This window comes from Choloepus didactylus, chromosome 11, assembly GCF_015220235.1.
Source record: "Choloepus didactylus isolate mChoDid1 chromosome 11, mChoDid1.pri, whole genome shotgun sequence".
Lineage (NCBI taxonomy): Eukaryota > Metazoa > Chordata > Mammalia > Pilosa > Megalonychidae > Choloepus > Choloepus didactylus.
Genome location: NC_051317.1, coordinates 60,761,638 through 60,774,772, shown reverse-complemented (window position 1 = coordinate 60,774,772; position 13,135 = coordinate 60,761,638). Strand labels below are relative to the sequence as shown.

The 13,135-nt window shown below is 40.1% G+C and overlaps 1 protein-coding gene across 1 annotated transcript in view; it reads left to right on the top strand.

Moving 5' to 3' along the window:
• Positions 1 to 13,135, top strand: part of ADAMTS12 (ADAM metallopeptidase with thrombospondin type 1 motif 12) — a 459,352-nt gene that overhangs the window by 353,644 nt on the left and 92,573 nt on the right. Inside the window, exons 14-16 of the mRNA XM_037799243.1 lie at positions 2,669 to 2,789; positions 7,742 to 7,986; positions 9,444 to 9,582. Coding sequence (XP_037655171.1) covers positions 2,669 to 2,789; positions 7,742 to 7,986; positions 9,444 to 9,582 — 505 coding nt within the window. The remainder of the gene's footprint in view (positions 1 to 2,668; positions 2,790 to 7,741; positions 7,987 to 9,443; positions 9,583 to 13,135) is intronic.

Sequence of the window (13,135 nt, the reverse complement as noted above, 5' to 3'; positions counted from 1 at the left end):
TAAATGTGATTGCTATGTTTCAAAAATGCTGCTCATTGGAGTGCCTGCCTGGCAACCTAGCAGTCACATCAGAGGGGTGACATGCAGGAGCCATTGTCCACATTTGGTTAGAACCTAGAGCTACCTCTGATTCTGTTGAAGACAGAAAGACATTATGGTTATGAGTCCTGTTGCCGGAACATAATGGCATGAAAGAGTAAAGCGAAGTCTGTTTATTTTCCCTTGAGTGCCTGTTATGCTTTATGTTCAACAAGGCAGGGTGATTTGCCTTCATAGACCTTGTGTTGTATAGGTAATTCAGTTTTTATTGTACTGTGTGCAGCTGGAAAGAAAAGCAAATTGAATGAGGTCTCCACATGAACCTATTTAATATGCTGTGACTTGAGGACGTGTGTGTGTCTCCTCGCTGCCAATCCTTATCCTCATTGTGCAGAAAAATACTGCTGGAGAAGTCACACACACACACACACACACACACACATGTTCAGGAAGAAAAGGCTTTGACTCAAGGTATTTGTTTTTCTGACTTTCTTTTATTCATCGCATTTATTTTCTGTCCCCTATTGGGAGAGATTAAAGAAAATACTTTAAAATTAATATGAAACCTCAGAGTATGTTTCCCTGGCTCATTCATTGGGAATACGATTTGTAAAAGTCAGCTTATTAGAAGATGCTTGAGCTTGACATAAACATATCACTTGTGAAGGTTTAGCGTTTTCCTCGTAACCACTGAAGGCACACATCCAGACAATTTCTTTTCTTTCCATTGTGATTAGCATGATTACACATTTTCTTTTTTGCTAATCTCTTAGCACTATATTCCCCCCCCCACCCCGAACTAGGTCAATTAGCATATTCTTGGGACCTAAAGGAAATTAGAGAGTGTTAATGTGAGGAATGCAGCTATTTTCTGTCAGTGGGACATTTATTAATCTGTTTTGCTAGTAGAGAGTAAATTCAAAGATTCGAATTGCTCTTCCTTTTGGTAGATTTGAGATGGCTTTAAAATAAGAATGAAAATGGTCTTTGGAAAAAACAAATTAGCTACTTGAGTGGGATTCTTTTCCCCAAACAGGAAAGAATATTATGACTAATGGAATATGGTGTAGTTTTCCCTTTTTCTTTACCATGGTAATGTGGTTATGAGTGTAGACCATAGAAGGAAGAAAGCAACAGAGAAGTTCAGTTGGAAAGCACATATCTGCCACCAACAGGAAGTTAGACACGTTTCATGACTTTCAACCTGGGTATTGTGATTCTTTGGTACCTGTTCTGGTTTGCTAATGCTGCCGGAATGCAAAATACCAGAGTTGGACTGGCTTCTGTAAAGGGGGATTATTTCATTACAAAGTTGCAGTCTTAAGGCCTTAAAGTGTCCAAGGTAAAGCATCAACACAGGATACCTTCCCTGGACGATGGCCAATGGCATACGAAAACCTCTGTTAGCTGGGAAAGCATGTGGCTGGCATCTGCTTGCTTCCAGGTGGTTTTGCAAAATGGCGTTCTCCAAAATGTCAATGTCAGCTTCCAAGAGCCATCTTCAAAATGTGTCTCTCACCTGCAGCTAGCTGTGAGCTCCTTCTGTCTGAGCTTTTATAGGGCTCCAGTGAACCAATCAAGGCACACACTGAATGGGTGGGGCCACACCTCCATGGAAATTATCTAATCAGAGCTATCACCAACAGTTGGGTCACATCTCCATGGAAACAATCTAATCCAAAGTTTCCAACTTAATCAACTCTAATACGTTTGCCCCCACAAGACAGCATTTAAGAATATGGCCTTATCTGGGGGACATAATATATACAAACCGGTACAGTACCTAATGCAGCAGAACATCCCACTCCCTGTTCCCAGGCTGGGAAATTTAGGATGGGAAATGTCTGTCAGTGTTGACAGGCTTAGGGGAAGAAACCAATGGAAATGGAAAGGTGATGATTCAGGAAAACCATTAGACAATTCACTGAGAAGGGGTCTGATCCAGAGCACAAGAGCAAGGTTTGTCTTTGTTCAGAAGAGGAAGAACCAGTTCTTCCTCTGCAGCTGGAGGAAGGGGGGGCAAGGTGGCTGGGATATAGCTAAGTGTGAAGTGAAGTGGAGGTTGGGGTCTGTAAGTCAGAGACCTTATCCCACTTGGGGCTAGAATATTCTGAGCATTTAAATCAGGTTCATCTCCAGCTGGTGCACCTGCTTTCCCAAGACAAGAATCAGGAAGAATAACCCCAGTGAGGAGTGTAAAGGGATCAAACAGCCAAATTATAGGTAGAGTAATTATATCAACCCTGGGAAATCTCCGTGGAGTGGAGGGGGCATAAGGTTTGCTCATTTGAAGGAGTTACTGCTCCGCCAACTCCAATTCCAAGCCTTTTTTTAATAATTAAATTTTTGGAACTATTTTTAGAGCCTTGTTCTGACTGGGGAGAAATTGGGGGCCCTACTCAACGTGTACCTCTCTCCCTTTAAAGTATTTCCCTTAGCATCAGTGGAAGGTGGACACCTTGGTTATTTCTCTGGCTGCCACAAGGGCAAGGAAACATTTGTCCTTGTATCTGCTCCCCATCCCCTTCCTCCATCTATAAAGAGCAAAGGGGGAAGGGAGAAGGCAAAGTCCAAGGCAAGTGGGCATCTCATGCCTGCATCATTTACCCTCCACCACTCTTGCCCACAGATGGTCGGCTGTGACTACGAGATAGATTCCAACGCCACAGAGGATCGCTGCGGTGTGTGTCTTGGAGACGGCTCTGCCTGCCAGACTGTGAGGAAGATGTTTAAGCAAAAAGAAGGATCTGGTAATAAATAAACAAACCATCCAAGTTACAAGGGACTAAGAATAGAGGGCAAGATGTGTGAATGATTGAATGCTAGTTTTTTTAAAGCAGAATTTACTTTCAAAAAATTCAAAATGGAATGTCACCTTCACTACAAACGGAAAAAAGAGCCACATTCTCTGAGTATCCTGGGACTCACACGTGGCTAACTGGGTCTCTAACTAAGTACCCATCTTGTCAGCCTCGATTCTTGCCTCTTTTATTTAATCATAACCTCTATGTACATGGAATGAGAACAGTTAACATATAAAATTAATCTTTAATGATTATATATATAAACAGCTATTGCATAATAATTATTATTGTAACTCTTTTGGCACAATATTCAAATTAACTCAGTTTTCCTCTGCCTGAGATAGATATACCTCATATACAATTTCATTTTCACTGTTAGGAATGTTAAAAAAAAAGAAAGAAGGAAAGACCCTAGTCTAGAAAACTTAGGAGAGGCAAAGAAAGTGCCTGTTACATAAAAACTTGCTTACAGGAACCAGACTTTTAATAAGTGAAAGGAACAACTGGCTGGAAGTATCTGTGTACCTGACCACCTTGATAGCTACCTGCTTTCGAATCCTATGTGCTGATGTGTTTCGTTTTCCCAACAGTGGCTTCCTGCTCTCTGTCACTGGCCTGTTTGGTCAGAAGATGAAACTCATGTGAAGTTAGGGATTGACAAATCCGAAAAATACTAAAATTACTTAATCTCATAATGATGCTTACCCTGGGCCTTTCCTTGGGGTCCACCTAGGCTCTAGGTCAAAAGAAGGTCATGAGTGAATGGAACCCAGCAAGGACACCTCCCATCACAGGTGGGGGCTGGGGTAGCCATGTGGGCATGAGGGCCACGCGAGCCTGGGCAGTGGAAGAGGCACTTTCAGGAAGAAATGGCTATGCCACATGGTTCCGTTTGTTTGCTGTTGATTTAAGAGCGAGCAGGAGCTATTCTGTGATTTTAGATGCACAGATGGTTCAGTGATTTAGAAAAACTAGTTTGTGATTTAGAAAAATTAGTTCGTGATTTAGAAAAACTAGTTCAGTGATTTAGAAAAACTAGTTTGCCAGCAGTGTACAAAATTACCTGGAATGGGACAGCCCAGTGCTAGAAGCCACAGCGTTCATCCAGATGCCGGAGATGGTGCCTGGACTAAGAAGTTCATGGAGAGAGTAAGAGAAGGATACAAGAAAATATTCCAGAGAGGGAATCTGAGGCAGAGGATGAGACGTAATGAGAAGAGGGGACATGACTTTTTAAAAAAAGTACTCCCCTATTGGAGACTGCCCCATGTTTTCTAGAAAACCTTGGGCTGGAGAGCATGGGAAGAAGAGAGAGGCTGGACATTCTACTCTGAAGTTTTCTTATCAAGAGGGCTGAGAAGTCTCCAGGACTCAGGGCTGTGATCATTTCTCCCAGAAGCATTTAGGACAGGGAGCCCCCATCAGCCTCTGTTTCCTTTCTACCAGCTTCTAGACGGTAATGGTTGCTCACAGTATGTGGTAAGATTCTGGTACTGTAACAACCCTCCTTAGAAATAAATCTAGGGCAAGGCAATTCAACTTCTCAAAGTTATTTTTATTTGGTTCTTCCTCACTCTGTGCACAGTTTGTGGGCCTATCAAATATGGGTTTGTATCTGAGCCACATACCACAGGTCACTGCTCTCGAGCCAGGGATCCGGGAGATGGATCAGCCTTTCCCCGGAGCTTCCTCACATAAATCATGAGATATTGGCCACAAATTGATGACATAAATCTTAAAAAAAAAAGACTTAAAAAAAAAAAAAAGACAAGCTGGTAGTTGTAGATAAATGGCCTATGGTTAATAGTACAACTTCTTTATGAGCAAAGTTTTATAAGAAGTGACAAACACTGGAGATCAAATATGCCAGTGGGTAAAGTCCCTGTTCTTCTGGACTACAAAGAACATTTGTAAAAGACGTGTCAGCACTAATAATCCATTACTTTTCTCCTGATAATGTCTTCAGAAGCATGAGGCCCAATCTTCTGCCCCATGCTCGAAGGCCTTGAGTATTCCCGTAGCCCAAGGTGCTCAAACCTTGATACTGAGATGGTTTCCCCAGACAGTCTCCATGAGCCCAGAGCTGCCGTCTTGGAAGTCAAGATGATGTTTACCCATTTCTCCCAATACAGTTGCAAGTGGTTAGCGGTTATCCCGGAGAAAGACTGGGGAAGATGCAAGAAAAGTGATTTTTCTTACTGAATATTCTTATCATTCTTAATATGTTGGAGCTATTCTTACCAATTCTGAATACATTCCCTTAACCTAGAACAGATGTCTTAATTACATGCCCCCATCTTGGTAATATGATTTTTATTTTTAAAGAAGACCCATGAAGACAAGAGGTTTGAGGGGATTACTTTTTTCAATTTCTGTTCTGCCAGCCATATTGCTCATTAAAAGCACTAGATTGGGAGTTAAGAACCTCAGTTTATAGACCTATCTCTTTCTCTACCTAGTTGTGTGATATGACATAAATTACTTCCTCTCTTAGGGCCTCAGTTTCCCATTAATAGAGGGTGGAGTAACTAAATGAGTGTATGTCATTTTTCCAGCTGTTAAAATGCTTGAAAAATATGTAAGGGTATGTGAGCTATATTAAATTTTAAAGACAATAGTTAAATTTGTATAGTAGGATCCAACTTGTATAAAAATTGTGTGTATCTGTGTGTATGTGGGTGTTTATACTTGCAAAGAAAATCCAGTTAACAGTTTCTTGGATTTTTGAAAGAAAATCCAAGAAACTGTTAACTGTAATTATTTTGGGGACATAGGACTGGTGGTGGAGGGAATTAGAAACTTTTCTTTTTCATTTTATACCTCTCTGTTGTCAGCATTTTTGTCAGGTGCAAAGTAGGTTGGTGGATATTTTATCATGGTCCTTTCCAACTGCAAAACACCATAATTTTACCCTTTGGCTTCATCCTGGGTGTTCTTTTACAAATATATATTACTTTTCTTGCTCATGACTGAATCGGCCTCACTTCACATCTTCTATCTGCACATTGTTTCTAAAGCAGCATTTATACTCACTGAAAGTTACTATTTTAAATTTGATGTACCTGCCCTTTCAATTTGGCAATGTTTAACCATGATAAATATTTCTAATTTTGGATTTTCACTCTTAAGTGGAAGAATAAAAAGCAAACTCTTGTTTTATCCATCTTGTTTTTCCTTGCTGATAAAGTCATAACCGTTAATAATCGATGCCTGTTGATTTTCCTGCATGAGTTCTCTTAGCAGAAAACATGAAACAACCTAAGTCAGAAATTGGCTGCAACACTCCAAAGGCATTTTTAAAACCTTGCATTGGCCTCAATTACATATGATAAATATTTTTCCTGAGGTATTTATATATTAGTGGTTTTATTCAGCTGTCTCAGGCAAGCACATGAGAGCCAAATGGAAATTAATCAAGTATTACAAGACACATATTTTGGTTCCTCTGGAAGGGAGTTGACAGTTTGAAAAATGAATCTGGGATTGCTGCCTGTCTCCAGCATCTGGGAAAATCTTCAGCACTGTAAGTGTTGTCCCTACTGGAAAAGCCTGGGCTTTATCTCCCAGGACCCCATGCTACTTTAGTTTCAGAGGAGTAGGGAGCAGTCAAGGAAATTTCAGGTGACAGAATGAGGTCTTTGCTTGACAGTCCCAAAAACCCTTACCTATATCCAGTGGACAGTGACCTGGATGATCAGGTTCTTAAAACTATGTTTGTTTGTTTGTTTATGGACAGGTTGAAGGAACAAAGAATGTTTACCTTAGAAATTAGCAAAATCATTGAATGTTAAAGCTGGAAGGGACCACAGACATCATCTCATTCAAGCCTCCCTTCATTGTGCAGATGAGATTCAAAGAAGTTAAATGAATTAATGAAAATCTTAGAGCTCATTAATGGCGGTGCAGGAAATTAGAACTCAAGTTTTAGGACTCCCATACCTCAATACGCCTTCCATAATACCGTCTGCTAAGGCCATGTTTTTTCCTTCTCTTGTGTTTAAAAGGTGTTGGTTGTCAAGAAGCATAAATACATTGAATGCATAAAGTGCTTAGCATAGAGCCCAACAAAGAGAAGGCAACCAGTAGATCTTAATTCTCCCCAGTATGCTTCCCACCGTAATCGACCAGTAAGCAAGGATAACAATATAGCTAGAATTGATCATTGTCCTTTAATGGGTATCCCCATAGGCTTTTTGAAAAAGATTAATTAGAACACATGAGAATAAATTATAAGTTCACATTTAAACAAAACATAAGGGAGAAAAACCTAAGGCAAAAACCTTTCTGATGAATAGAATTGTCCTACAGTAGAAAAGGTTGTGCTCAGAACTGAGTTTCTCATCAATGGCTATATATTCAAAAGAGCTAGGTGGCAATCAGTCAAGCCCCCCCCCCCGCCCCAGGATTTTCTTAATGAACGGAAACTAGGACTAAGTTACTTCTAGGAGTCTGTTTTCAACCTGCAGGCAATGAGGATGAGGAAAAGGATGTGTCCGATGCTATGTTTAGAAAGACTAATCTAATAGCAGCTACAAATGGAGGAGCAGAAATCCTAGCAGGAAGCTAGCTAGGAGATGTAAAATTTTGAACTATCAGCCTAAAATCAAAGAAAAGTAAGTTCTGGATCAACTCAAAATATCAGAGTGCAATCTGCGTTTATTTTACCTTTCATCACAAAAATGCTTATGGATCCACATAGGTTGTGAGAATGTGCTCCTGGCCACACTTTAAAAATTCCTCATGATTAGTGTTTCTGCCAACCCCAGTGGCCACCCAGAAGGAGGGCAAGGGCATGAAATGATGGACATGCTGGGAAGAAGATGAATGATGGGTCAGAAACAGATCGTATTCAGCTGAAAATCTCGAGTGCCTCTCTCATTAATGTCTTCTCTCCTCAGGTTATGTTGACATTGGGCTTATTCCAAAAGGAGCGAGGGACATACGTGTAATGGAGGTTGAGGGAGCTGGAAACTTCTTGGCTATCAGGAGTGAAGACCCAGAAAAATATTACCTCAATGGAGGATTTATTATCCAGTGGAATGGGAACTACAAGCTGGCGGGGACTGTCTTTCAGTATGACAGGAAGGGAGACCTGGAGAGACTGATGGCCACAGGTCCCACCAATGAATCTGTGTGGATCCAGGTAATTCAGAAGGGAAAGAAACTGCTGGCATGTACCTTAGTCAGGATCTTTCAAAGGTTTTTGCTAGGGGACATAAAGCAAGAATCCATAAAACTTCTTTTAGCAAGGAACAAGGACGGAAGCGAGATAGTTTTTGCTGTTTATTCTTAATTGCTTAGAAATTGTTGAAGCCCCCATAATTAAACGCCAGGGGCTTAAAACCCTCCATTGGGAGGTTCAAATTCAGTATGATTGACACAGGCTATTTATTCCAGGGTGGTTGTTCCTGAGCTCTCCATCCTCTGTCAGTCTAACATGAGTTTCCAAGTAACTTTCCAGCCAGTATGATGGATTGTCATGTTCCTTTCACCTATTAACTTGTGGTTGTGTTCAGACAAAGGGTTTGACTTTGTGAAACTTTTGGGGGAGGGAGGGGTTAGGATGCAGTATGTGCTTTTCAAAGGCACAGCAGATTTGTCTTTCATGTTGGGCAAAATCTACAGAGAGGAGTGGAACGATGATACTGGGCAAGCCAAGGCAGATTGGGGATGATAGGTGGATTGGCCCACAAGATAGTCAGATCCAGTCAGAAATTAGAGAGAGGTCATTGCAGAGCAGAGAGCAAGCAGAGCACTCACAGATGCTGGAGGTAAGGCTTGGCAACTGTGAGCTATAAATGTCAGGCACACCTTACAGCTTAGCTTTCCATATGGGAAAAATTTATATATGATACTCACAGTCCCAGAGAACAGCCAGTTCACTACCTTAAGTTTAAGGTGAATCCATTTTAGGTATGTGGTAGCATATAGGCTGAGAAGAGGGGAATGAGGGGAAGATCTCAAGAGTAGCACCCATGGGGTAGAAACCTATGACCATTTTTATCCCAGATCTACTGTGCTTTAAGGGATCCAACCAACCTGACAGCTAGAGGGCCATCATAAGACAACAGCAACAACAATAATCAAAGTTAGTATTTTTTTGTGGGGTAACTTCATGCTAGGCACTGTTCTGACCACTATACATGTATTAACTCACTTAACCTTCACACCAACTCCCTTTGTAGAAACTTTATTAAAATCACTTTATACCTGAGGAAACTAAGGCACAGAGAGGTTAAGTAATGTACTTATAGTCACCAAGTTAACAAGTACACAAGAGTCCAAGGTGATCTAGCAGCCTGTTGTTAGAAAGGATGCACCATGCCATTCCCTTGGAATAATCTCCATATGATTAGACCTCACCTTTTCATCAACTGAAATTCCCATGGAAATTCAGCCAATATATAATAGAATGGAGATAGAATGTAGAATATTATGCATAAATTCTGATAGATGGGTGGATAGATCCATTAGATGGTACTTGCTCTGATGCATGCCTCTATAATGATGAGATAATGAACACTGTGATATGTTGCATGACTGTGATTTGCAGTATAAAGTCATGACAGAGTTTGACGTGATCCCTCTCTTGCCTGTTAGCTCCTATTCCAAGTGACTAACCCTGGCATCAAGTATGAGTACACAATCCGGAAAGATGGCCTTGACAATGACCTGGAGAAGCGGGAGTACTTCTGGCAGTACGGGCACTGGACTGAGTGCAGTGTATCATGTGGGACAGGTGAGAAATGGCTGTTCTCGCTTGGAACCCATGCCAGCTGCATAATGGGCCCCTAAAGGCACACTAAGCCAGTGGTTTGCACACTGTGCCCATGGGTCTGCAGGACACCACAAGGATGCCCTGGCGGCCTCCATGGGGAGTGGATGTACAGGAGCATCATCTAAAGGGAGAGCCAGTTTTTGTTTTACCATCTTTTTATTACCAGTCTCCATGAAACATTTTGCTTGAAGTAAAGGTTACATGTCTTTAAAAACAAAAAAACAAAAAAGCTTAAAAACCACTGCTCTTGTTGAGAACCTGAGGGCCCACAGAAATCAAACAACCAAATCCAGACCCTAACAAGCTCTCCTGATTTCCTAACCCTGTTTCCTTCTCCTCTAATTTACCAATTTTTCATATCTACTAGGTTGGAGTTTTCTCTTACAAAGTTAAGTGTTGGATTCACTTGCTGCCAAATACTAGTCAGGATAGGATAGGCTCTGCTACAGTAACAAAGAAATCAAAATCAAAATCTCAGTAGTGAGACACAAAGAAGGTTTATTTTTTACATGTTCTAAGTCTGATGCAGGTTGGGTGGTCCTACTTCATTTTATAGCTAACACATCAGAATACATGGCTTCTAGATTGCTCCACAGAGGGAAAGCAAGATGGAAGAGACAGATGGGCTGTTAACAGCCTTGGCCCGGAAGTGAACAAATCCCTTCTGCTCATATTTCATTGGTTGGCATTAGTTATTTGGGCACAATCTAGCTACAAAAGGAGGCTGCAAAGTGTAGAGGAGCACATGGATATTTGGAGTAGAAATACTCTCTTTGCTGCAGTTCTAGATGAACTTTTCCGACGCCTATGAAGGCAGGGGCAAAGACCTCTTGGGTTCTTGGGGCTCTGTCCATATATTTTGGGGGCTTTAATAATAAGCTCCATGTGAGAAAGCTTCTGACTGTTTCTCCTTTTGGGTCGTGCCTAAGACTGTTCTGGAACTTCTGTCTGTAGCCTATAACTACTGCCTGTGACAACCAGGCAGTTATAAGATGAAGTGTCCATCGATGATGCAATAAAGGGAATAAAAGTGAAGGGATGAGGGGGCCAGAAGCCCTCAGGGGCTCACGCTTTCCTCGTGCCTATCTACTCCTCTGCTGGCTTCTCTCTCATGTAGTTCATCTCTGCACCCGTTCTTCCCCCACTTTCCCACCCCCAGGACATAGTCATGGGAATATGTCTGGTGACAGACACTGAGTCATGTACTATCAGCCTTATAAATGACTTTTGTATTTTCAACTTCTTTCTTTCCATGCTTCAGTCCAGAAAAGCCGAGAGTTAACTTTGCAAATTCTCAGGAATAAAATATTCATTTCAAAATGTGTGACACTTTAAAAATCCGAAACCTCTGGAAATCTCTCTTGGTCAAAGGTGCAATGTGTGGCAGCAGCCATAAGTGGTGTTGGTAGGATCACCGTGCTGGTATTTCCACTGCTGCCTCTAGAATTCCCCGACATAGTGCGCCATGCTGTCTGGGAGAGCTGAGCATGCAAAGTAGCAAAGGCAATTTAAGCAGAAAATAAATTGGTGAGAAAAGCCCTCCTTGAGGAGCAGTTGTAAGGAAAATAGAATCATTGTGACTGTAGTTACGAATGCTTTTTCTATATAGCATCCCCCTAGCTCTCATCTTTCCGTGAAGTACTAGTTGAAACTGTAAGCCTAAATCATTGGTCCCAGGATATCATGGAGTGAAATTCAACCAGTTCTGACTACGCAGAGGCTCCCCCAAGAAACAGGAAGACATTCCTCCTCCCTCTTCTATTTTAAGATGGGATGAGCCCTTTGTAATACACGTGCAATTTTTCAGAGCATCTGGAATAAAGAGATAAATGACTAAGATGTGCAGTGATCATAAATACACATCTGAAGTTAGCTAGGAAATGAAACATCCTCACATTAGCATTTTTTTATAGCCTGATCCTTCAGCAACACCTCTGCCCAACTGGGTAGATATCATGCTGGTTATTAAACCTTAAATGGAGCTATCATAGTGTCCATAGGCTCACCTGATCCAAAGCTACATTGCCTATTTCAGTGACAGTGAGTTCTCTTCCTCTGGTAGATAAAAAAGACAAAATATCTACTTTTATACTCTCAGACCTAGAAAATGAAATGCTAATATTCACATCAAACACACATTGCCAGGTATAAAGATGGAAGACTGCATGAAACACTAAATCTTTCAGCGATGTACTTTTATTTTCTTTTAAGTTAAAATTTTCTACATTATAAAAGTAAATTTTAAAAAAAGTAAGTTAAACACATTACTGGAAAATGAAAGACGAAGTTACCTCTGTAATACATGCACTTTGGTACTTTGCTTTGTTTCCTTTCAATATTCTTTTTTCTAGTGATAGATTATAAATACATAATGGATGAATTTATGTATATATACACGCATGTTTTCACTTAGTATCATGTGTAATGCAATCTTCATAACTATCATTTCAATAGATTCATAGTATTTCACTTGAAATCCAAACCATAACTTCTTTATTGTTCTTCTGATGAGATCTTGTGGACCAATGTGAAAAAAAATTCTCTCCTTAGTGTTGATTTCTAGGTGGAATTTCTAGCTTCCATGCTCTTTCATTAAATGTTAAGAAACTTACTGCCAAGTTGCTTTCCATAGTAAATGAGTACAAACAGGTTGTAGCAATCATTGCATTTTATTTTATTTATTTTATTGTTATTTTATTACTTTAGTTTTACACGCCTTTATTGTGAAACATTGCAAAGGTACAAGCAAAAGCAAAAAAATGTAATAACAAATCCCTAGAACTGCTTGGCTTTTTCATATCTTAATATTGTCATGTTTGTTTCAATCTTCATTTTTAAAGAAAAAAATCATCCAGCTACAATTGAAAACCTCTGTGTAGTGCTCCCAATTCCTTTCCTTTGTCTTCTTGCCCAAAAGTAACTACTTTCATGAAATCAGTATTTATTATGTTCATACGTGTTCCTAAATAACATGTATATAGTCATACACATTATATAACATTGTTTCTCAGGGTGTGTGAGCTTTCTATAAATCATATTATACCGTATGTAGCCTTCCTTTTCTTGCTTTTTTGTACTCAGCATTATGATTTTGAGATAAGTCCATACTGAGAGAAGTAGCTCTAGTATTTTCATTTTATGGGCTACATACTATACCATTATATAGAGATACAGCAATTTATTTATGCATTCTACTGTTTTGCAATTGAAGAGATTTCTTCAATGCTGCAATGAACACCCTTGTCATTGTTACCTTGTGGTCATATTTGAGCATTTTCTATGCCTAGAAGTACAATTCCTGGATCATATGGTCTATGCATATTCAACTATACTAGATATTATCAATTTGTTTTTCAAATTTGTTAAATGAGTGAATCAGTGAACTCAAATGGTGTCATGGAATATTTTAAATTTTCAAGGGAAACAGAAATTTTTAAGGGAAACAGTAATACTTAACATCTCTTGGACATCATATGAATTCTAGCTCAAGGCAGTTCACAGTTTCAAGATGAAA